The 24692-nt window shown below is 40.7% G+C and overlaps 1 protein-coding gene across 1 annotated transcript in view; it reads left to right on the plus strand.

The window, feature by feature from the left end:
- ANKRD13C (ankyrin repeat domain 13C) overlaps positions 1-24692 on the plus strand; it is a 61208-nt gene that overhangs the window by 8285 nt on the left and 28231 nt on the right. The window contains exons 2-5 of the mRNA XM_027874037.1: positions 1061-1102; positions 7333-7437; positions 10323-10408; positions 19225-19270. Of these exons, the coding sequence (XP_027729838.1) occupies positions 1061-1102; positions 7333-7437; positions 10323-10408; positions 19225-19270 (279 nt within the window). The remainder of the gene's footprint in view (positions 1-1060; positions 1103-7332; positions 7438-10322; positions 10409-19224; positions 19271-24692) is intronic.

Raw genomic sequence — 24692 nt, forward strand, 5'->3', positions numbered from 1 at the left:
CCCCCCCCAAACAGACACACATACCCACGCCCACACACACACATTCACACACACATATTCACACAGAACATTTTTTCTCACCTTTAGGAGATACTCATCTCTAACTTATGTTCTGTTTCCTTAACCTCCTTATCTCAAAGTCAGCTCCAGCCTTCCCCTCCTGACCTCATTGAATTTGCTTGTTAATTTTATAATACAGTTTCTTTGCAAGACTTGGGGTAATGACTTATTTTTGGTTTACCCCTTAACCAGACTAAATTTCGGTCTTTGGGTGCAGGGCCTGTGGCTTAACATGGTTTTACTTAGTGCTCAGAACCCCTTGAACCTTTACATATTTGAGTGAGTGAACAAATGAGAAATGGGAGAAGTTGGAAGGAGTCCGGCAGGTGCCGGGCACTGAAGGTGGCCGCTTTGGAGGAGTTCAGCGTCTTGTGCTGGAAGTTAATTTGCAGCGGCCCCACCCCCTTCCCCCCGAATTTGAAAGTGAGCATAACATTTGGCCTAAAGTAAAATAAAAGTGACTTCAGTTGTGTCTAGTTTTGGGTTAGCGCTCGTGACTTATCTTCCGCTGAGTGGATAACGATTAGTTGCCTGTGATTTGTTTTGCTTCGGCCTGTTCTTGTTTCTTCTTGATTGTTTAGGAGTTTGTTTCTGACATAGCTTGCTTTTTAACACCAGAAAAATAGTGAATAAAAAGTATTGTGTGGTATTCATTTTTTTGAGATAAATTATGGGTATCTAAAAGTCATCTTTTTTCTGTGCATGGTAAAAATAGGCAGATTCACATAGAGCTTTAGTTATGTCTTCTCAACCAGGTAGTAAAGAAGAGGTTTCCATGGAAAGTTGATTAACTTGTTTATAACATATCTAGGTTTGAGCCTGCTCTTGTGTCAGGTCAAAATCACCATATTCTGATTTTGCAGGATCACACTGATTCGTGTTGGTTGTAGGATGTTATCCCTAATTTCATGTCAGACTTAGCAGAATAAGGAACCCCATTTGAATGAATTGTCTTGTGTTCTTTTATTCCATCTAATTTTTTTTTTTAATTTTGTTTTAGGAAACACTCCTTTACATCTTGCTGTGATGTTAGGAAATAAAGGTTAGTAAATATAATTATGTTTTTTCCTTTTAAAACATCATGTTTGTGAAGAATCTTAATTTTAACATAAATTTGGTCTTTTAAAACATGTAGGATGAAGCTAAAGTCCTTTACACTGTCACTAGTTTTTATTATTTACTAAACCTGGAGGATTTTCACCCCTTTCATTTGGCAAGCTCTATCAAGTTTAGAATAAAGCTAAAGTATTACTCTTTGGGATGGCAGTGTCTTAAATGTGGAAAGAGAAACTTTCTTTTGCTACCATATCCTTGTCACAGAATGGAATAAAACAGATTGAAATTCTTAATACCTTTTGAAAGTGTTTTTATTATAACTTTTATTACTTAAAAATTCATATATAGGAAAATCAATTTTTTTTCTGTGTTTGAGAATTAAGAATTGTCTCTGAATACCAGTGTAATTGTATTGTGGCTTATCCTTTGCAGAAGACTTTAATATTTCGTTTTTGGAAATTTGAGTGCATAGTAGGCGTGGTATGAGTTTGTTTGTCCAAGATAGATCAGCACAACTCCAGACGATGAGTAGGTTAGGCCTTGGTTCTATTTTCCACCTCTGAGGAGGTCGGAAGTGCTTCAGCACTTCAGTGACCTGTGATTTCATCGGTGTGACTGTCCTTCACCGGCACAGATACTACCTCCTCAAAGATTTAGGAAGCTGATATTTGAGAGTTGCTGTAGTTTAAAGAGAAATGCCTGTGCAGAGGAGCGGACGATGAGCCCTTCTCAGTGTCTGTTTCAGTTGATTCCATCTCCAAGCCTGTATTCCAATCAGTTTTAGTAGCTGGTAAAAGCTGTCAGAGCTTATGGTTTTCTGGGGGAAGCCTTCAAGAACCGATATTAACTGCAGGTCAGGCAGTAAGCATTTATGAAGCACCTCTTGTGTGCCCCCTTTTATGCTAAATAAATGCTGGGGATACAAAGAAGGGCAGAATTTCTGACAGTCCTTCCTCTCAAGTAGCTCATGACCTAACTGAGCAAACAACTACGTGCATGCAAGGTAAAGACAGGATAAGTTTGAGAAAATCAGCTGAGGGCAAGCGCTAGGACTAAGAAGGTTGTTGAAAGACTTTCTTGTCAGAGGTAGGATTTTAGCTGGGACTTGAAGCAGAGAAGACAAGAGGAGAAACTTGCAGGCATGATGGATGACTGGTGAAAATGCTTGGTCAGGAGCTGGAGTCACCTGTGTGTGGAACAGCAAAGAGGCCCATGTCACTGGATCAAAGAGTGTGGTGGGGGAGTAAGGTGTAAGCAGACTGGAAGGGCGGGAGGAGGCAGGTGATAAGGGCTTTGAGTGCCAGACCGAGGGTTTTGTATTTGATCTTGGAGGCAGTAGGAACCACTGGAATTTATTAAGCGGAGGGTGACCTGGTCACAGCTCTGCTTTAGGAAGATTAAGTTGACCATGGAGTGGAAGATGGACTGTAGCAGGGAAAGACCTAAGGGTCCTAAGCAGTGGACTTGCCACAGTCCCCTCACGCGGTTCTAAAGTTCTCTGCCTGTGTCGTGGCAGTGATGGAGAAGGGGATGTATTGGAGAGAGATGGTGAAGGTAAAATTGACAAGACTTCGCAGCAGATTGGGTATGATGGGGCTTTTAATAATATGACTCGATTAATTATTAATGAATTGTTAATAGTAATAGGGGATCCTAAGCTTGAACATATAGTAAGTAGTACTCTGTAGAATTTATCTCTTTGTATCTGAGCTTTTTGTATCACAGATAATTATAAAAGTCTAGATTCCTAGTCTTTATTTTAAAAAATCCATGAAAGCAAAGTGCTTTAATCAGTTTTTATATTCCTAGCTACTGTAGAATTTCATCTGTCCATGAGTCTTAGGAAAGGGTTGTTCTGTATGGCTCAGTTTTCTAGGTAGCTTAGAATTATCTAGATAAATGTTTGGATTTCCAAAGTTGAACTTTTTTAATGGAAGTTTTTCTAAAATGTACTAAATATTTACCTGCCTTAAAAAGTGATGCTTTTAGGGGCAGCTACGTGGTGTAGTGGACAGAGCTCCAGCCTTGGAGTGAGGAGGGCCTGAGTTCAAATCCAGCCTCAGACCAAACACTTGACACTTACTAGCTGTGTGACCCTGGGCAAGTCACTTAACCCCAATTGCCTTTAAAAAAAAAAAAGGTGATGATTTTTTTCTATTAGTCACTTCCCTATTTATACTTTATTACCTTTCCCAGTGATCCCTATAGGAGCAAAATCAGCCAACACAGTGCCAGTGTCTGATGGCACATGCAACATTCCCCCCAAAAGGGCCCTGGATCTTAGGAAGGCTCATTTCCTCATCCCCCATCCTGGGCCACAAGTTCTCTTAAGAATTACTCAGGGTCCAGCTTCATGTTAGTGGGTTTTTCCTTTACATTATTGTAATAATTGTATGTATTATTCTAGATCTGTTTACTCCACTATGTGTTACTAATTTATCATTCACCGTTTCTTAAGTGCAAACAACTCAGTTTAAGACACTCTCCAAAGAAAGGCGATACTTTCCTTCCCCTCTTAAACTGATTATAATAGAAATAACTCCCCATTTTCTTGAGGACTCAGAGTTGCCATCGAACCTAAAGCCTGCGAGGATCGGTCTGTGTGTCCTTCGCCTCACCCTGGCTCCCCTCTTGGGCCTCCCTTCTCGCTGCTCTCCAGCTCTCCCCATTTCGTTTGCCTCACAACACCCTTAAAAGAAAAACATCTTCTCCCCACTTGGCTGCCTCCTTAAGCTTTTGTTCTGTGTCCCTCCTTGCTTTCTGAGCTGCACTCGCAGATAGGGCCGTCTGCTCTCCCGGCCTCCTCTTCTCTTCCTCTTCCTTTTTTTCCCCCCTCCCTTCCATCCTTTTTTTCCTCTCACCCCTTTTCTAACCCTTTGGAGGCTTTCCCTTTTGTTTGAGCCAGCATCGGAGACAGGGGGATCCTCTCAGTGAGGGGTTGTGGGAATCTGACATCATCTCTTCTTTGAAGCCTTTTCTAGTCTTGCTTCTAAATAGATGGAGTCTTTTTTGCCTCTGAACCCTTGTAAAAAGTTACTTTTCTTATGGCTCTCATTCACTTTTCAACCCTTTGCAGTGTGGCTTCTAACCTCTTCAGTCAACTGAACTCTTACTAGCTGTGTGACCCTGGGTAAGTCACTTAACCTCTCTGTGCCTCAGTTTCCTTGTCTGTAAAATGAGAATAACACCTTTCTTAAAGGGTGGTGAAGATTAAAATATTTATAAAATGTTTTGCAGATTTTAAGGTGCTATATAAATGTTGACTGTCATTGCTATTATTATTATATATTACTTCCCACACTCTATGGGCTCTCTTGTTCCTCACACAGGGGGCTACATTCCTGTCTCCATAACTTTTCACTGGTTACCCCCCCCCCAATTTCTACTTAGAGTTTACTACACCCTCCTTTCCATCCACAGAATTCCTCACATCCTCTAAGATACAGCTAAAGAATCGCCTTCTGTATGAAGTCCTTCCTGACACCCTCTTCCTGCCTGCTAATGCCCTTCCTCCCTTGTCTCTATTTTGTATTCTGAGTATATACCCTCATGTATTTATGTGTTGGCTCTCCTGATAGAATGTAAGCTCCTTGAGGGCAGGACTGTTTCATTTTTGTCTTCGTCTCCCTGGTAGCACAGTGGCTAGCTTATAGCTTGGAGTTTAATTATTGCTTGTCGATTGATCTGAAGCTTGAGAATCAGTTGTTATATTGAAAATATTTCTACTCTTGCCCTTTGTCGTTCCCTAGTGCAAGTTTGGAATCTCTATTGGACTCAGTTTCGTTATGTTATGGATTCAGTTGGGCCAGTCTTTACCGTCCAGGGCTATGTTATTGAAGGACAAATGGTGGCCCAGTGGATGTCTGCTGGCCTCGATTTCCCATCCTGCAGGCCTACGCTTTGCTCAGTCTTGTATCTTTTTTGATTCTTGTCTGGATGCTTCTCTCTGACTTCATCTCTGCCTCTGATCTTTCTCTTTTCCTTGCCTTTGCTTTTTCTAGTCTTGTCTTGAGCTTCCCAAAACCTTAATTTCTTAATGGGTAAAAAGAAGATATTGCCACCTGCACTGGCTGCCTTCTTGGGTTGTTGGGAAGAATTAACTTTGTACCCCTCAAAAACCATATTCGTGTGCTTCATTATACGGGGCATCACTGACTAATAGCATCTCCTTCTCGTGGTGTATGGATGACGAACAGCTTGTTGGTAGGTTGGCCTTTGCTTTTCCCTGATTCGTCTATAGGCTACTACACGTAGAAGAGATCTGTGGAGAGAAGGAATCTGTTCTAGTAGGTTCCAGCCCCATCGTTTTCCAGATGAGGAAACTGGAGGTTGTGATGTTCCCAGGGCCACACTGTTAGTTAGTGTCTGAAGTGGAATTGGAACCCAGGTCTTCTGAACTCAGGTCCAGTGCTCAATTTCTGGTGCCATGAAGCCTCTCACTTTATTGTAACTAGATTTTTGTTGGCTGCCCCACCTCCCCCTTTGGGGAGTATACATCTTCCAGTATTTATCCTCGTTTGAGTTACAGAGATTAGATGTATCCTAATGACTTTGGCAAAGCGGAACATTTAAATGATGCACTTTAATGATCTTTTCTTGTTAAATAAATACTTGAATGGCACTTGTCTCGATGGACCCCTGTGAGTGTTTCCTTTTTAAACATTTTTCTAGAGTCATAGGCTGTTGATGAGTCCCAGTTGCTTATTTCAGTAGTAGATCAGAGATATTTTGGCATATCATTTACTTATTTAAGATTGCTAAGGTTAACATTTTGTCCACTGGAAACAATTATGCTAACATTTAGTAGCTTTAAAGAGCTAATATTGTGAAGTGGCCATCTTTGGGAAGAATGGTAAAGGAATATTTTATTTCCCTGATAGGATATGGTCAATAGATTGGAAAGAAATTCCTAATCTGAGTTTTCTTTAAGTAATAGATGCACCTAAGTCCATTAAAAAGAAAACTATTATAATATTATTGGGATGTTTTCCTTATGCCTGTAAATCATGGAGCACCATAGGTTTAGAAGAATCATGATTATGGAAAGCAGCAAAGGCAGCAGAAATGAGTACTTCTGGTGGGAGAAGTTGGTATTCTGTTACCAGTGACAACTTAAGAGGCTAGAAATCAAATAAAACATACTGCTATCATCTGTAGCAGTAAATGAATAAAGCCACCATTAAGTGTTTTCTCTGTGCAGCTGTGCATTGTAGTCCAGTGCGAGGGATGTAAAGAGAAAATCAGGAAGGCTCCTACTGCCACAGAGCTCCCGTCCCATGAGGGAAATAAGCCAGAAAGGAGATTTCAGTTGCAAGTCAGAAGAAAGGGCCCTTGGGGGCAGTGGTAGAGTAGGTGGGGCATGCCTCCTCTTCAGTGTCATTTCCTTTAATCATATCTATGTCGAACCATTCGACAGTGCCAGAGTGGTCACAACTTTTTTTTCTGGATCTTTAGTCGCTGTAGTTGCTAAAGAGGAGGTGTTCGCTGTAGCACCTATAGAAGAAAGTTGCTAGGTCACGTTTCTACAAGAGGTTTTTTCTTGGGCTGTGGCTGAATGCATTAGGCTGGAAGCAGAGTAGGTGGTCTTGGTGGGGTTCTGCTCTTCCTGGGGTTCTTCGCCTTATCTGCTCATTTAGTGGTGTTTGGTTGGTGCTTGGGGTTGGCATTGGCAGGGATGGAAGGAATACTCCTTCTCTTCCTGGGTTCCTCTCCTCCATGATGGCCAAAAGAGCTGGAGAACGAGTACTTCTGTGTCCAGGGCCCTTTTAGTGGCTGCCCGTCTGTGATTAGTGTTGATGGTAGCAGGGATGGAAAGGAGGGGTTCAGCCAGGTTACAGTGATACAGCAGAGTAAATATGAGGAGATTTTGTGTTGTATGCAGAGGAGGGCTTTAGCCTCATGGGCGGATCCTCTCTGGAGGAGTCACGGTGTAATACATGGGGCAGCGTTACCCAGGATGAGAAATTGTGGATGAGCTGGGATCAAGTGAGGGATGCTGAGCGCCCCCATGATGACAATCCATGGGAGTTTTAAGTGACAAGCTTGAGAGGGTTTGGAATTCACTCTTTTTCATAATGGATATTAACTAGCATGCCATTTATTAGCTATTTCAAACAATCATGTGCTTGTAGTTATTTGATTTCTTGAATGATTTTCCTTTTTAGGGATGTGAAAATAATTGGAAACGGTCTGTTTAAAATGCCTTCTCTTTTGCAGAATGTGCCCATTTGCTTTTGGCCCACAATGCTCCAGTAAAGGTGAAAAACGCTCAGGGATGGAGCCCTCTGGCAGAAGCCATCAGCTATGGAGACAGACAGATGAGTATGAAGTTGCAATTGTTTCTGGTCTGGCTACAGTTTCAGGGTGGGATTGTGTTTAGAATTGCGTCGACTCGCATGCTGCTGCATATTGACAAATACTCCGTTGTTAACAGACGTCCCTCCATCCCAGAATTCTTCACTTGCTCCTCTTTTGGACTGGCTTTCCTCAGGAGGTGCAGCATGCTTGCTGAGTGGCCCCAGTCCTGGGTGCTCCTCTCCATCCTCACCTCCTGCTTGTACTCTCCCTTTGCCACCAGCCCCCCTCCATCTTTGTCACCTGGTCTGACTCCCTGCCAGGCACCTGCTCATCCTCTTAACTTTTCCAGAGAGCTCAGGTTCAGGGTCCTGACTTTCTCTCCGCTTTGACCCCTGCTCTCATCTTTGGGGACTTGCCTGTACATATGGCTGTGGCCTTCTTGGCTGTGTCTCAGGCATGTGCAGGCCCCACCCCGCCAGATGCTTTCTAGCTTCTCGCCTTGCCCTCGCTCTTCCTCAGTGGATTCTTTTTTTTTTTTAAATTTCATTTCTTTAATGTGAACATGGAGTCACCAACAAATACAGGCATCTCAAGATACAGAGTATTTTATGATAAGCTGAACTTCTCGCATAAATTTTTTAAACAAGAAATAAAACTTTTAACCAGTAGTAACAAAATCGCTCTATTTGTATCCTCTTGGGCACTTTTTTTCCTTCTGTGCATTTCAAAAAATGTGTTATTGATGATCTTTTTTTCATGTCTGTCACTACCTACTAACCCACCTCTCTCTCGATAGAAGCCCTCCTCTCTAATAGATATGACAACTCTTCCCATTGGCCAGGTCTGGAAATGCCTGTTTCATTCTCAGAGGCAGCTGGGCAGCACATTGAATAGAGCACCTGATCAGGAGTCAGGAAGACCTATCTTCAAATCTGGCTTCAGACACTTAGTAGCTCGGTGACCCTGGGTGAGTCATTTCACCGCTGTCTACCTCAGTTTCCTCATCTGTAAAGTAAAGATAAAAAATAATACCTACTTCCCAGGGTTATTTTGAGGATCCTGTGAGGTCATATTTGCAAAGCGCTTAGCATGGTACTTGGCACGTAGTAGGCACTTTTTAAGTGCTTGTTGCTTTCTTTCCTGCCTGCGTACCTTTTGCCTTCCTTTCCCCTTACCTCCTTTTCTCCTTCCTCTCCCTTTCCCTGTTTCTGCCCTCCATCTTCCCCCCGTTCATTCTGTCTTCTCCTATCTGTCCCTCGGTCCCTCTTGCGAATTCATCACTTCTCTGCCATGAGGTAGGGGGAGCTGTTTTATCGTTGTGCTTTGGAAGTTGATTGGTCACTCGTTTGATCTGAGCTCTGAGGTCTTTTGGACTTGTTTCCCTTCACATTGTTATTGTGGTTATCATGTAAACTCTTCTCCAGATCCTCCTCATTCATTACACTCTGCGTCATTTCATACATTTCATACATTTCATACTCGTATTGCTGTGTTTCTCTGAATCTGTCATTATTCCCTTTTTTTGTGGAGTACATTGTCTTCTGTTCAGTTTGCTCAGTCATTCTCCAGTTAGTGCTCAGGACCTCTTCTAGCCTGTCCCTGTCTTCTGTTCCTTTCTGTGCTCAGGCCGCTGCCTCTGCCCTCTTCTCGGTGCCTTGACCCTGTGGTTAGCCAGTGGAGCCAGGCGCTTCCCCCGGGCCTGGAATCTCCTGCTGTTTTGTCCTCTTGCTGCTTGTGCAGCCAAGGCCTTGCTAGAGAAAGTTCACTCATCCTGGAGCCTGTGGGGTATTTGACACTATTCCTATTCCTTCCTGCTCTCTCCAGGCTCCCTCTCTACCTGTCTGTGGATCCTTTTTAGTCTCCTTGGTAGCATCCATATGCATTTTGTGTCCCCTGACCACGGATGTGCCAAGAGCTCTGTCCCTTCATCGTGCTTTATGCACTGCTGGTGATCTTGTCAGTTCCTACGGATTCATCATTCGTTCTATGCTCTTGACCCCCAGTTCTGCATACCCAGGTCTTCTCTTTATCTCTGGCTACCTGATCGTCTTCTCCATCTGGACATCACTCAAGGCAGGCACTCAAGCTCAGTCTGTTTCAAACCAAACTCCGTAAGCCTGTCTTACTGTAGTTAGCTGCTTTAGACTTTTTATCTTTGCCCCCTCACTGGTGGGGTTTTTGGTAACTCGAGGAGCCTATGGGCCACGACTAAAGTAGGACTTGTGGAAATGAACAGTGGTTGTAGTGACCCAGGAGGACAAATGAAGTTAACGTAAGGCCTGGACAATCTAGATATTCTCCAGGTCTCTGCTTTGGCATATACCTGCTGTGGAAGGTTTTAGATATGGGAAGTTATTGGCATTTGGAGAAAAGGACCCAATGCTGCAGGTGGCTTCCAGATCTCTGGAATTGAGAAGATTCCCTTAGAGAGATATTCAGAAGGTTCTTGTTCTGTTTTCTTTATAGCTTTAATTACATTACTACTTTGAGGTTGGATTGTCAATTTTTTTTCCTCCTTGTTTTTCCATCGTTGGACATTACCCTTCTGTAATAAATGAAGAGCTGACTCTCCTTTAGCTTAAGGTTGATTAAGTAAAGTGATCCCAGGTTGCCTGTTTTCTCCAACAGGATTTTGGTGCTCCCCAGCTGTCAGCAAATTAACCAGGAGACCATTGGGTTAGGTAGAGGCCTGAAAAGAGGTGGTTAGTGACTTGGCGGGGTGGGAGGAGTGGCAGTCATGAATTCTGGCACTCTTTCTTGGTGTTCCGGGGTTCGTGGAGTCACCACTCATACTTATGTTGGTGATGTCATATGGACAGCATTTCCTGTTGGAAGCAGTTTTTTTTTTAAAGCCAAGTGAAAATAAATGAGAACTTTTTAATTAACTTTTTTTTCCCCCTCAAATTTAGTTACAGCACTTTTAAGGAAGCTTAAGCAGCAGTCCAGGGAAAGTGTTGAAGAAAAGAGACCTCGATTATTAAAAGCCCTGAAAGAGGTGAGCTACTGTTTGCTTCTGTTTTCCTTCCCAAATATTAATGGCATCAGTATTGGATTAAAGCGAAGGCTTTTCACAGTTGATGTTGGCACTAATTGACTTTCAAGTGGCATAAGGTCCTGTCAATTAATGAAGAGTCCGAATTATAAATGCAGAAATGTTGCTCTTAGTAGTTCTCTGTCTCCTGAGACAGGGGAGAAAGATGAGAGATGATAAAATGCCACCTTGGAAGAGCTTTCCCTTTGCCAGTGCCACCGTCTGAGGCCGCTTAGTGGGGAGTCTACCACGAGGCTGCTGGGGCTGCTATCATTCCCCCCCTCTTTCTTTTTTCAAAGCCTCCTCAGAAGTGCGTTAGTCCAGGTCCTGTGCCAGCTGAGAATCGGGGTGGGTCGCCATGGATGGGCAGTGGCATGTTCTCCTGGCTCCCCTGCCACTTGTGTGGCTTTTCTGTGTCTGAGAGGAGGCAGGGCAGAGGCAGGAAGGCAGGTCCTTTCTCGTCTCTGAGAAATAGTGTTGGAGGCTCCAGGGACAGGATAGCAGGGAAGCCCTTCTGGGAAGGAAGAATCCTGGCTAGTCTACTTTAAGGACCTATAATTTTGTTAATGGAAGTACAGTCTTGCCCTTGCACATTCTGTAATTTGATATATGTTATTGGAGAGTTCCTGCTGTTAAAAAGTTCATTGCCATCCTGCTGATCTGGCTGTGGGCCCCTCCCCAGTTAGCTAGGCTGATCTGCAGACAGTATAAGACTCATACTTAATGCTTTTTCAACTTGATAAGTCCTTCTAGAATTCACATTCCTTTAGAACCCAAGAGTTCTAGAACCTTGGGTTGCCTTCATGCCACCGTGAGGCATTGGATTATGACTTCAGTGGGTGATATGTTTGTAGTATTTCGTGAATGTTTATAGGCTTGTTCAAATAATGACGATTGAATTATTGCTATTTTATTGTATTTACTACACTTTATTATTTAGACTTATTAGATCAAAATTAGATTTAGATTAGATTGGTTATATGGGTAACAATTAATTTAATTTTTTTAGGTTACTTTTTCTTGGGACTACTGTGATGTCATACTTCAAATGTAGTCAACTTATGGTCATCTAGAGATTTTTGTTTTTGTTTTCTGAAGTATGAGGATAAACAGTTCTAAAAATCAGTATTGAGTTATAAAGAATGAATATGCAAGCGATGACTCAGTGAGCTTCATAATAACTTGCTATATAAAATTATTCTATCTCAGATATTAAGAATGTTTAAAACTTTTCTGTTTACTTAAGTTAGTAAGATTGATAAGATGCAGTGGTGATGATTCATCTAAGGTATGCTTTGCTGCTTTTATGGTATCACATAATTAGGTTATTCTTTTTTTGTTTTTTTGTGTTGTGTTTTGTGTTTTGTGTTTTTTTTTTTTTTTTTAGGCATTGTCACACAGCTAGTAAGTGTCAAGTGTTTGTTCTAAGGCCGGATTTGAACTCAGGTCCTCCTTCAGGGCTGGTACTCTATCCACTGTGCCACCTAGCTGCCCCAGGTTATTCTTTATATAGGATATTTTGCTTTTAATATAATTATCATAAATTTCATAAACAATTTTTCCAAATAATGCCATTGGGCATTTTGAAAATTAAATTAATACATTTTGTATTCTCAATTCTCTGATATGTATTACCTTTTCATATCAATTTCTTTACTTTTTGTTGTTGTTAATTGTATTGTGTGAAATCATAGGACAGAATTATAAAGATTTCTATTTGGGAGTCCCAAATACCATATGAACCACTCTGGGCTAAACTAAGAGGCATAATCAGGCCCCTCTGGGCTGGAGATTCTAGAGCTATGCTGTCAAACTTAAGAGAACCAGAGAGCCACTGAATTGTATATGAGGATTCCTGTGCCCATTGATTGACTTAGAAAACCACATATTGGCATTATTGTCTCTGTCCTTTTGTATTTTTATTTATTTTAATAACTATATCCTAATTATATTTTCACTGGAGAATGTGGCCCCCTGCTGGGCAATGCATGTCTGAGAGCTGTGCTCTAGAGTGTTTGCTGTGATTTTAGCAGTAGATTAAAATGGGTTTTTCTGATTTATGGAGCTACTAACTAGATGAATTGGAAAGGGTCATTAAAAAATCTCTTCAACTGTTTGCATTTTTAAAGGTAATTACTTGTATATAGGGGCAGCAAGGCATAGTGGAAGCATATTGGACTGGGCGTTAGGAAGGTCTAGGTTCTCGTCAGTCTGTGATATAAATAACTCCGTGACCCTGGGCAAGTCGGCTCATCTGGACAGATCTCCCATCTTTCCAGGACTTACTGAGTAAGGCATGTGTGGCAGGACACGTGCATTGGTGGAGCCAGCTTCCAGCCCAAGGTTCCCAGGAGCGGCCCAGCAGTATACTCATGTCTTTTATATCCTTCTGTATGTTTTTATATAGATTTTACCTAGAAGTTTTTTAATATGCATTTGGATAATTTTTAAAAATTTTAATTTCTTGAATCTTGTCTTCTTGTTGCCTGCTTTCATTGCTTTATATGGAAAGGCTCTGTGTTTCTGCCCTTTCTGAAAGGGAATCCTGATCCTGTTAAACAGGGAATCACAGACGTGAGAGTCAGATGGGCCTCTGCAGCTGCCTTGAGTAGCTGTCCAAGAAAGGGCTCTCACTCTCATGCACCTGAGCAGGTGTGGTCCAGCCTCACTTTAAAGACCTCCTTGGAGGCTAGCTCATTCCCCTTTTGATCAGCTCGTTCCTGAAGGTCTAAATTCTCCTCTTTGCAACTTCCAGCCATCATTCCTACTCACGTCATCTGGGGCTAAACAAGGGTTGTTTTTGTTCTGCGTGGAGTCCTTCAGATCTTCTCTTCTTGGTTAAATATCTGTCCTCATATGCGGTGGAGCCCAATGCCTTCCACTGTTTTGGTGAATCCCTGAACACTCCAGCTTATCAGTGTCCTCCTTAAACCTTGAACCCCAGAGCTGAATTCAGTACTGTCATCCAACCATCCAGTGCAGAGCTCAGTGAAACAGTCAGTTTCATGTTCCTGGAAGTTGTACATCCCTTTCGTAGAGCCTCATAGTACGTTCGTTTTTTGGCTACAAGATCACACTGTTGGCTCCCAACTGGGAACTCATTCATAGGCCGCTGAACCACCCAGGTCTTTTTTCAGCATAACTGTTGTCTAACCACACCTCCCTGAATTGTACATAGTTGAAGTTGATTATTTTGGTGTCCAAATATAACCCTTCATATTTTTCTCTTTAGAATTGTATGTTACTGGATTTAGTCCAATCCTTCAGCCTTTTGACATTGTTCTAGATACTAATTCTGTCATCCAATGTGTTATCTGTATCTCCCAGCTTAGTGTCATCTGCATATTTTATGAGTTACGCCTTTTGTCCCTCTATCCAAATCATTGATGAAAATATTAAATAGCACTGGGCCAAAAACAAATCCTGGAGTATTCCATTGAAGTCCTCCTGCAACATTGATATTGAACCAGTAGCAACTGTTTTTTGAATCTGCCCATCCAAACAACTTTGAATCTATCTGATTATGTTATTTAATTGGATTCTCTCCATTTTCTCTGCAGTGTTTCCTGCCTCTGGAAATGAGATTAGACCAGCATGACGTGTTCTAGAAAGGGCTGTCTAATGACTTCCTTTCTAGGTGTTAGCCAGACATCTCTTTAATTATTTGGTCTAAGTTTTTCTAGAACTGGAAGTCAAGATCACCAGCCTGTGGTTTGCACTCTCTGTTCTCTTCTTTATTTGCTTTTAAATAGGGGCCTCTGACTGTGGCTCAGCATTCTCTGCCAGTTCTTTGAGGATCTAAGGATGTAAGTCACTTGGTCTTGTGACTTACCTTCACCCAGGACGGGTTGGTGTTCTTGGACTTATCTCTCCACTTAGGTTACCCCAGTCATTTTTCATTCAAAGCTTTCTGTCTTTGGCAGAGAAAACAACTGAATAAGAGGATGAGGCCAGCCTGCTCTCCCAGTTACCATCATCCACCCTCCTCAAGGTCTTTGTGCCTCCTTTTTCTCCCATCACAACCCCCTTTTTATTGTACTTAGCTTCCCTCCCCATCCTCAATCCATGCTGAGCTTTAGCATTCCTGACCCCATTTTTACAGGTCAGATCACGTTCTGAGAGACATCATGCCTTACTTGACCTTGCTTCCATTTTATGTACATTTCTTTTTAAACTCTAAGCAGGCTGATAAATTCCCTGTGCATCTCTGTCAGTCTCTTCAGAAAAATTCCTTGTTTTTTCTTCAGTGGATTTATTTCCCTTTTTATCTTCAGAGCTTTATTCTTGAGCATCTCTTATCCTCCTGTGCTTGGTCCGTGGGATCCTGTCTTTCCTCTGAACTCTTTGAAGTTTACTTTTTCAAAATCTAGGTGCATATTGGACTGTGCAACCCTTTCTTTTCTTTTCACTTTTTTTTGGTGGATTTTTATTTAGTATTTTATTTTCCCCCAGTTATGTGTAAAACAATTTTTAATATTCATTTTTAATTCCTTTCCTTTTCTATCACCAACTCTCTTTAGGGTCTTTGACCCCATCAGTGAGGATCAATTGTGACCCTTTGTGATGTCCTTTTACAGTATCAGGCCAGAATGTGATCACTTTCCCGGGCAGCACATTTATAATCTCCTTGTGTGTTGTGTGTAACACTCACCAGTTCCTCTTTACTGTACAGGAGTGCTGCTTGGCACGGACCCTGCCCTCAGTGGGCTTTGGTTTTGCAAAGCAGATAGACACATGCATATCCTGTTCTCTGTGTTAGTTAAAGTCCAAAGAAAGTGCTGTTTGAGATCAGAGATGGGAAAGATCACTCTGTAGTGGCTTGAGCAGGGTAAGTGTTAAGGAGGGGGTAACAAGGTTTGAGGGTTTTGAGAGCTGTCAGTTTCAGGAAGGAAGGCACATTCCGAGAAGAGGGAACATCATGAGTGAGTGAAGGTGGTAAATCTTGGGAAAGTGAGGGGCAGACCTGACTAGCTGAAGTGGAGATTTCATAAAGAGGAGTAGTGGGATAAGAAAGCTCACTTGGGACCTCATTTTGAAGAGTTTAGAACCTTCTATGATGTTGTGATTAAGGACGTGACAAAATTACTTGGTGACAGTGTGCCAGGATGGCTTTAGGATGGGTCCTGCCAGATCCAGGGAAGCAGGTTAAATGGTTGTTGTAGTACCCCAGGCTTGAGGGAATAACGTGAACTAAGGGGATGGTAATGGAAAAGAAGAGTTGAGGTCTTAGCAAAGCTGTGACTTCGGAACCTCAGGACTTAGTGACTGACTGACTGAGCCAGTGACCAGGGAAAAGGGAGCCCAGAGTGACTAAGGTTTCCAGCTTAAGCACCAAGGAAAACGATGGTGTCATGGGGGGAATTTGAGTCCACTCTGTGGTGCTGAAGGGCAGAGAAGTTGGACGTTAGTCACCCACTGCTGCTCTGGGGACAGGACAGGGTTCAATCTGAGGCTGTGTTGGCAGTGTAGAAATAGGAGATTCTCCATGGCTGCTGGTGTCAAGCTGTGAAGAATTGGTGGTGGGAAAGTTTGTCCTAAGCTGAAGGAAGGCTTTTTTTTTTTAATTTATTTTTAGTTTTCAGCATTCACTTCTACAAGATTTTGAGTTCCAAATTTTCTCCCCATCTCGTCTCTCCCCCCACCCCAAGATGGCATGCATTTTGAGAACCCCTTCTAACTGCCCTCCCTTCTGTCTCTCCCCCCTTCTCTTATCCCCTTCTCCTTCAATTTTCCTGTAGGGCAGGATGGATTTCTGTACCCCATTTCCTGTATATCTTATTTCCCAGTTGCATGTGAAAACAATTTTTTTTAACTTTTGTTTTTAAAGTTTTGAGTTCCAAATTTTCTCCCTTCCTCCCTCCCCACCCACCCTCATTGAGAAGGCATTCAACTTGATACAGGTTATACATGTGTAGTCATGCAAAACACTTCCATAGTAGTCATGTTGTGAAAAACTAAGTATATTTCCCATCATCCTATCCCACCCCCTATTTATTCTATTCTCTCTTTTGACCCTGTCCCTCCTTAGAAGTGTTTGCTTCTGATTACCCCCTCCCCCAGTTTGTCCTCCCCTCTATCATCCTCCTGCTCTCTTGTCCCCTTCCCTCCCTATTTTCCTGTAGGGTAAGATAGATTTCCATACCCAATTGAGTGTGTATGTTATTCTCTCCTTAAGCCAAATCCAATGAGAATAAGATTCATTCATTCCTTCTCACCTGTTTCCCCCCCCACTGTAAAAGCCTTTTCTTGTCTGTTTTGTGGGAGATAATTTACCCCATTCTACCTCTCCCTTTCTCCTTCTCCTAGTATAATGAAGGAATACTTCTTTACTTCCCTCTCTTCAAAGTCGTACTATCTGGGTTCTCCTTATGTTGTTGTTGTTCTTAATTTAAATTTATTTATTTTTAGTTATGCTCTTCAGGAACATAACGTTTACATGTTGGTTCTCAGGAAAGAGTTGGCTAACCTAGTTCTTCTCTGGAAAGTTAGCCATTTCCCTTCTCTCTGAACCTTCCAGTTTCTTATCGTTGTGGAAACAGAGGAAACCTCATGTAATCTGTGGGCTTTCCTGCCATCACAAGAGCTGTGGATAAGAGGAGTGGATAAGGTGATCCGTTCAAATTTTTGTTGTTATTCAGTCATTTCAGTTGTGTCTGACTCCATGTCCCCGTTTGGGGTTTTCTGGCAAAGATCCTGGAGTGGTTTGCCATTTCCTTCTCCAGTTTATTTGACAGATGAGGAAGCTGAGACAAACAGGGTTAAGTGACTTGCCTGGGGTCACACAGCTAGTAAGTGTGTGAGGCTGGATTTGAATTCAGGAAGATGAATCTTTCTGATTCCAGTGCTCTATCCTCTGCACTACTTAGCTCCCCATCAATGCAAATAAAAAGTATTAGACATATTCTGCTTGTAGAAAAGTATAAAACCTCCAGAGTTGATATAAATTACTTAATGGTAGCTCAAGAAATTGTTTACTGTTACATATTCATAGACCAATTTGAGGAATTTCCCAGGTGACCCTCGCCTGCCTAGTAAGACATGACGTGCCCTCTGTTAAGAAGGTGTAGGATTGTGTTCACATCTCTCAGGCTTAAACTGCCAACAGAATTATTGACCCTTGGGAAAGTGAGTCCTCCTCTCTGCCTCTTCCTCTCCATCCCATTTTGGTCCATAGTACCTGTCACATAGTGAATACATAATAAATGCTTATTGAGTGCCTGACATCAGTACTTTTTCAAGTGGAAAAAGGTTATTTCAAAAGAAACAAAGTAAGAGTTATATTTTTATTTTCATTCTTTCCTAAATACCGTGCTTTGTAAACAGCATTGTTTATTTTATTGTGTGTCCATAACATGTTTGATAAAATTTTATACAAATTAAACCCTGGTTTTCACTGTTTGAGAGAAATATTTTAATATAGTTTAGATGACATTGATTTGTACAAACATGGAAAAAGACACAGCTGTTCTATGAATACTGATATCTTACTGAATCATTACTGCCTTTTTTTTTCTTGTGTTTCGACTTAGACAGTACCTTAACGATCACTTAGTTCAACCTCATCGTTTTACAGATGCTGACCCTGAGATCCAATCAAATACACACACTTTGTAAGTGGTAGATCTGGGATTGACCCCAGGAGTTACGGCTCCAGATTAAGGGCTCTGCAAGTGTTGGAGTGGGAATTGAACCCAAGGTTTTCCTGACTGCACATTCTGTGCTCCCTCCAGTGAATGGCTTTTATTACGTGTAATTCAAAGGATACTGTTTTTGATGTTAGGAATTTGACATGGGCCATAGACATTGGATCGTTAGTAGACATTCTTTGGATGAATCCTGTCCTTCTGTTAAGTGAAAACTTATTTCAGTGAAAATTCTGGCTGAAGGTTAATAGCACATCTTTATTAACACTGAAGAGAATCTAAAAATCAGACTAACTTCTACAGAGATAACCTCACAGGCGCACACTTTGGAAGGCCATCTAATCTACCATAGCCCCAAATAAGGCCTCTCCAGTATTCCAAATAACCCTAGCCATTGCTTGGAGGCTCCAGACCTAGGGAGGCAGCTGGCCTCTGCCTCTTGCTGCTTCTTCTTGCTTCTGCCTCTGTTCAACCCCTACTGTGCCTAATTCTGTTCTAACTTGGGCCCCCTTTCGAATGGCAGCCCTTTACATACTCGAGACTTGTCCCTCCAACCAGGTTAAACAACCTCAGTCACATGCTGTCGTCTCAGGTCCCTCACCATCTTTCTGGTAACTTCCTTGGAACTCTCTTCAGGTTGTCAGTGTCCTTCCCAAAGTGTAATTTATGAATCAGAATTTAGCGTTTTGATTTGTCTCCTTTTTATTACTGTGGAATATTTTGCATATGATTTCCTTTAATCATTCATAGACTTAAGAAAATTTCAGAGTTTTTGGTTTTTGTTTCTTTTTGTTTTTGGTTTGCGTCATTGTTGTAAGCTGGTTGGTAATATTGGTGAAAAATTACATCAATAAGAAAAGCTCCATTTGTCTATTTCAGTTCTTTTTCATATTTCGTTTAAAATGTTTCTGTAACATCTTATTGTACGAATATATGAAAGAAAATGTTCTATTGCTTTGTAAATTTTACAGCTGACCAAGTTATGTTTTTAAGCCCTAAATATTTGAGGTTAGTTCTGATTTTACTACCATTCCTCTCCAATTGAAAAAATTAGTTTTTTTAAAAAGATAATGTTAAGCAAATTTAAGAGCTGTTAAATGATGTATCTTTAGTAACTGTTAATATTTCATTTCTCAGCTAGGTGACTTTTATCTAGAGCTTCACTGGGATTTTCAAAGCTGGGGTAAGAAGTGTGCTATATTTTACTTTTAAACTGGTTACATATGCAGACTTGCAAGTACAAATGTGATTTTTGAAGAATTTATCAACATAACAAGTATCACTGGCATGAATTTTATTGAGTAATTTCCATCATAATAAATTTTGCATGTGAATGGTTTTTAAAGCCTTACAGGTATACTTAATATCCAACTTGAATAGTCAGTTCCATTGTTCTTTGAAAATTGAGTTGCGCTCTACTCCATTACAAATGACTTTGACAAAAACTCTGAACAGAGAAATTCTAATAATTTTACCAGTGCAAGGCAAAAGTTTTTAAATTGCTGGGAGAGATAACAAAGGATTTCTTGGATTATATTATTTACGAGAGTTTAAAGCATGTTTGAGTTGTTGGAATGTGAAAAAGAACTTGGTTATACATGATTTGACAGTATTTACATTTTTTCATCCTTTGACCATTCATATCTTGCTTCCTTTATTACTGATTTCCTTTCTGTCTCACATTCAGTTTATTAATAGACTGTCTAATTGAGTTCTAAAAGACCTTCATGTTTATAAGGTGTTCTATTTGTAATTTTGCAATAGCAAGATTAGTCACTTCTCGTTTTAAAGAAGATGAAACAAAATTCGGACTAAACCTTTATATCAAAGTAGTCTGATCTCATTGATAATAATTACTGTCTGGTATAGTTTTTCATCACTTTATAGTTCATCATTCTAAAGAGTAAATAGAATGAATATTTCTCTGTGGTAGTTGCATAAGAAATTCATTGATTAAGGGGCATATATAGTATGTACTCTGCCTTATTTTTAATCATGAAACATTTTTCACATATAACATATGGGAATAGCATAATAAAATTCATTACTCTGTCTTAAATGATCTGGTTAACTTGAAAAAAAAATTATGTTCCTGAGTTTCAGTTTTCTTTTTCCTAACCTGTGAAGTCCTAAATTACAGGATGGACTTTAATGTGTTGGCAGACGTATTCTTGAATGGCCAATATTGAGTATTTGTGATATTTTATGAATATAATGTGATCTTGTGAATTTTAAGATGTGAAAACATCTTGCTGTTGACCACAAGATAATTACAAAAGTAAATATGATTAATAGTGGTATACAGAAATACATGAGATTTAGCATCTGCCTTCTGTATGTTGAATCTGGTCTCTTTGTAGATAGGTGTGCCAGTCTTTTACTATGGTCATACCCAGATATGTAAAACCTTAAGGGCTATTCAGAACCAAAGGAAACACAATCACAGAACCTTATAGTATCACAAGTTTTTCCAAAAATTATTTATATATGTATATATAAATAAACTTATGATACTGTAAGATCCTCATGGTTAGAAGTACAAAGTACCACTTTAGTGTATTGGAGCGAGCGAGAGAGAGAGAATAAATATTTTTCTGTCATCCTTTTTTTCCTCCTGATTGAGATATAACTTTATTAAAACCGTCAATTATAATTAGTTGCTATGTTTAATAGAGGTAAGTAAATAGTGTTAAAAGAATGTAAAAAGCTTGAACAGCAGTTTGATACTTTCCCCTTAACCTCGAGTTGCCATCCCTGCCAACTCAGCCACATGCTGCTTTTGTCCCACTCTGGACCAGAAGACCCTTTTCTAACTCTTCTTGAAGTCAGGCCCTCCCCAGGGTTTGTACATAAGCAGAATGGACTTCAGATTAAAAATATTAACCAAATAGAGGTTGTTTCCCAATAAAACCCTAAAATGTAAACTATTCGTTAGATATAACATTAGATATAACTATTCATTAGATATAACTGTACTGTGCTTACTCTCACAGCTGTCAGTTGCCTTTCTCTGGGTCAGCCAGAGCTTTTGTTCTCCTTCTTAGGCCATTGGAACTCATTATTGGTGCAGCCTGAAGGAGCTCGGAAGGCAGGGCTGTCTTTTCCTTTCACTCCTTTAGGTCCCTCTCCCTCTATGGGGAAAAGAAATAAATTTGACCCTACAATTATGTGTAATAGTAGTGGGAGAGTGCCTTTCCAGGCATGTTGAGTAGTTTGCTGATCGCTTGAGAAGGAAATTTCCTTCTCATCAAAAATCTCTAGCTCTAAATACAATATGGTGAACCTTGTGCCACCCATGTCTTACTAAGAATGTATTTATAGGCTGCACAAAGATTTTTAAAAGAGATTTTTGGGGAAGAAACCCATTTGGTATTAACAAGAGTCGGGTGGGTGGTCTCTGAAGATGAGGTCAATTGAGATACATAGGGAAAGTACCAACTGTAGACCTCTGTGTAGAATCACAGAAGGAGCTCCAGCTTGATCGTCTTACAACTGGCCTCAGATTATCTTTGGGTATTATGACAGTGTATTCCCAGCAGTGTCCTGGGATGCCATGATGATCCAGGTGATGTGAATAGGAGTTTTGTGAGTGATGTTAGTGATATTTTTTCCCTGTAAAGTATTAAATGTAAAATCCTGTATGTATCGAAATACTAATTTTTACATCAACTTTAGAGAGGAAAATGGGCCTTAATTATTCCTTTTTGCTTTAAAATTTCCTTCCCTTTATCTCTGGGATAGTCCATAACCCCAGACTCTGTCTGATTAATATTATGTATCTTACTAGTAGTTTCAGATCCATAGGCATTCCAGAAAATATGTTTAATGCTTTCACATGACAGCCTGTCAGATAGGTGAAGGGAGCTGTCATGTGTTCCCCCGAGTCTTCTTTCCTTAACCATCCTTGAATGGCCTTGCTTTGTTGCTGTATCCTCCCCTGCACAGAGTCCTTATCGGTGTGCTCTCTGAGATATTACGCCTTGAACTGCCCTGAATCCTCTGGGCAGCTGCCTGGGGACAGGAGAGTGGCACTGGAAACTCTCTTCTTCCAGCACTTCTCTTAATGAGCCCTTGGTGCACATGAGCTCTTCAGTTGCCATGTTATCCTTTGGAAACCTAATGAAGTTGCAATTCACCTAAATCCATAAATCTGCTTCATTTGAATGAATATTTTAGCCTTGTTCCCCCTTTGCCTTTTGTATAGGTGATTTTTTTATTTCAGTCTGAATATAAGACTTGAATTTCAAACCTGGCCTGTCCTGCTAACTTCCTGGTTGACCTTGGGCAAGTTGCTTCCCTAGAGGCCTCAATTTTCTCATCTATAAAATGAGGCAGTTGACATTCCTTCATCTCGGTCATTGATTTTAAAAAAGGAAAAGCCCAAGTAAAGAGCCTTGCAGCATTAGAAACCTTCTTTAGCCAGTTTTGATTATGCCTTATTAACATCTGGCCCACATTTCTCCACCTTTACCCAAAGGATGAAGGATCATAGAATTTCATAGTGGACAGAAACACATTGTATGGCAGGATCCAAATTGTCCAGACTGTAAGAACCATTGAGGTAGAGCTCCGAGCCAATAACCACTTATTAAGGGGACCCGGCCTCTTCAGGGAATGGGACCTCCAGTCTTCCTCATGTTTGGAGAAGCCCTCTTTCCCCAGGGTCTCACCTGTATAGGGCTTGATCCCCAGAAATGCAGAAGCAAAGTAAAACACAAAGTCCTCTTGTTTGATAGACAGGGCCAGAAATGATGTGTCAGCATATAGGTTGTCACAGCATGGGCAAGGAGGCTAAGTGGTCATAAAATGGGCCCCTCCTCATGCTGGGCAAGTGGGTGATCAAGAGATACAAAGATAAGTTGGAGGACTTTGCATATCATGTCAAGACATCTTACCCACACTGGGTTGGTCATGCCCTCATCACCCATAAGGGTGGCAGTCCTCTAGTCCAACATTATTGTGGTTAGGCTGGTATGCTTTATAACAGGTTAGTGAACATTGAACTTATAGCTTGTGGTTTAAAGTTTGAGGCCTATTATAAGGAAGAATTTATCTTATCTAATTATCCCTAGTTATAATATGTGAAAAATATGTATTTAATATATGTAATTAATGCTTATACTGATATTAGTTAACTAGACCAACTAAATGTATATTACTAGATGAGTATGTCACTCCTGATTGCTGAAATCATTACTTCTATGGAGTCACACTGAACTGGTTAATACTGATTGGAGTAAAATGGGGGTCCAATAAATCATTACTTTTGCCATATAACCCAACTGTTTCTACATCTATACTTTATCCCAGGCCTCTCTCCATTCCCCTCTGACCTTTTTTCTTGTTTGAATCTCCTTATCTAGCAACAAAAATGAAAAAAAAAATATGTTGGTAGAGAACTCTCAGTTCTCCTCTCTTTATCTATTGTTTCAGTTAGTCCTTGTTACAAGGCCCAGCTGGAACCAATTCCGTTTTACCCCTAAGGGGACCTTGTGGACTTTGTAAAACAGTTGGGCCACCCCCACAACTATCAGTTGTACTGGTGAGGTCTTGTTTACTTGCTTGAGTTGAGTTCTTTGCCTAGATCATTTCATGGCCCTTGATGAGGGCATTTGTTTAAAGCCCTCGGTCTTCATCAGTAGCAAGATTTTCCTTTTTCCTTCATCTTCCCTTTGCCTCTTGGCCAGATGTGGGCTTCTATAAGGGGCTGGAACTTGGCTAACGTGAGCTCCCTGAGCTCTCTCTGCATAATGATCACTTTGCCAAATTGTCATAAGCCTAAAGTTTTGTGGCATTACTTACCAGTCGTGTAAAATTGCAGAGCATTGGGGTTTGACTGTTTAAAAAGGTGGTTCTCACTGTCAGATGATTGTTTTTGTCTTTCCTTTGAGTCATCTCCCTGATTCTTCTTTGCCTCTTTTTCCCTAACCCTAATTCCTTTTTCAACACAAACGGTACCAGCTGTGTAACTCTTTGAGCTCACCACATTTTAATCCTGATAATTCTGTATTCTGAAATATTTAATTACTGTTGCCTACCCTTTTTGCCCTTTTTCTTCCTGCAATGTATTTCCTTCGTGCTTTCATTTGTATTGCATATCTCAGCTTTCAGAATACTTTCATACATCTCTGATGACCATGGGAGGTGAGCAGGTCAGAAATGACCATTCCCATTTTATAGATGAAGAAGGAGGCTGAGATAATTAAGTGACTTATCCAAGGTACCCTGGTTAATAAAATGGGGGACCAGAATTGAGCCCAGTGGTTCTGACTCAAGTCCATTGTTCTTTCTCCTTGGGCTAGGGTGCCTAAAGTTAATATCAAATTGAGCTTCATAAACCAAAGCATTAAAAAATCACTCTAGCTGTAAGTTTTTTTTTTTTTACCAGAGAAATTTATTCTTACTGCCTATGTAACTGAAATTTTATGCTAGGTGCTTTGGGTAGATTGTAACAAGCATGTACTTAAATGAGCCCACAAATGATTTAAATGCGCTATTGGAAAAATACAGTATTTTTCCATCTACTACTAAATTCTTGGTGAAAATTAAACTGATAGTTATTCAGATGTTTTATCTTAAGCTTCTTTATGAAGTTTGTTTTTACT

The sequence above is a fragment of the Vombatus ursinus genome, unplaced genomic scaffold (genome assembly GCF_900497805.2).
Source record: "Vombatus ursinus unplaced genomic scaffold, bare-nosed wombat genome assembly UNPS02014804.1, whole genome shotgun sequence".
Classification (NCBI taxonomy): domain Eukaryota; kingdom Metazoa; phylum Chordata; class Mammalia; order Diprotodontia; family Vombatidae; genus Vombatus; species Vombatus ursinus.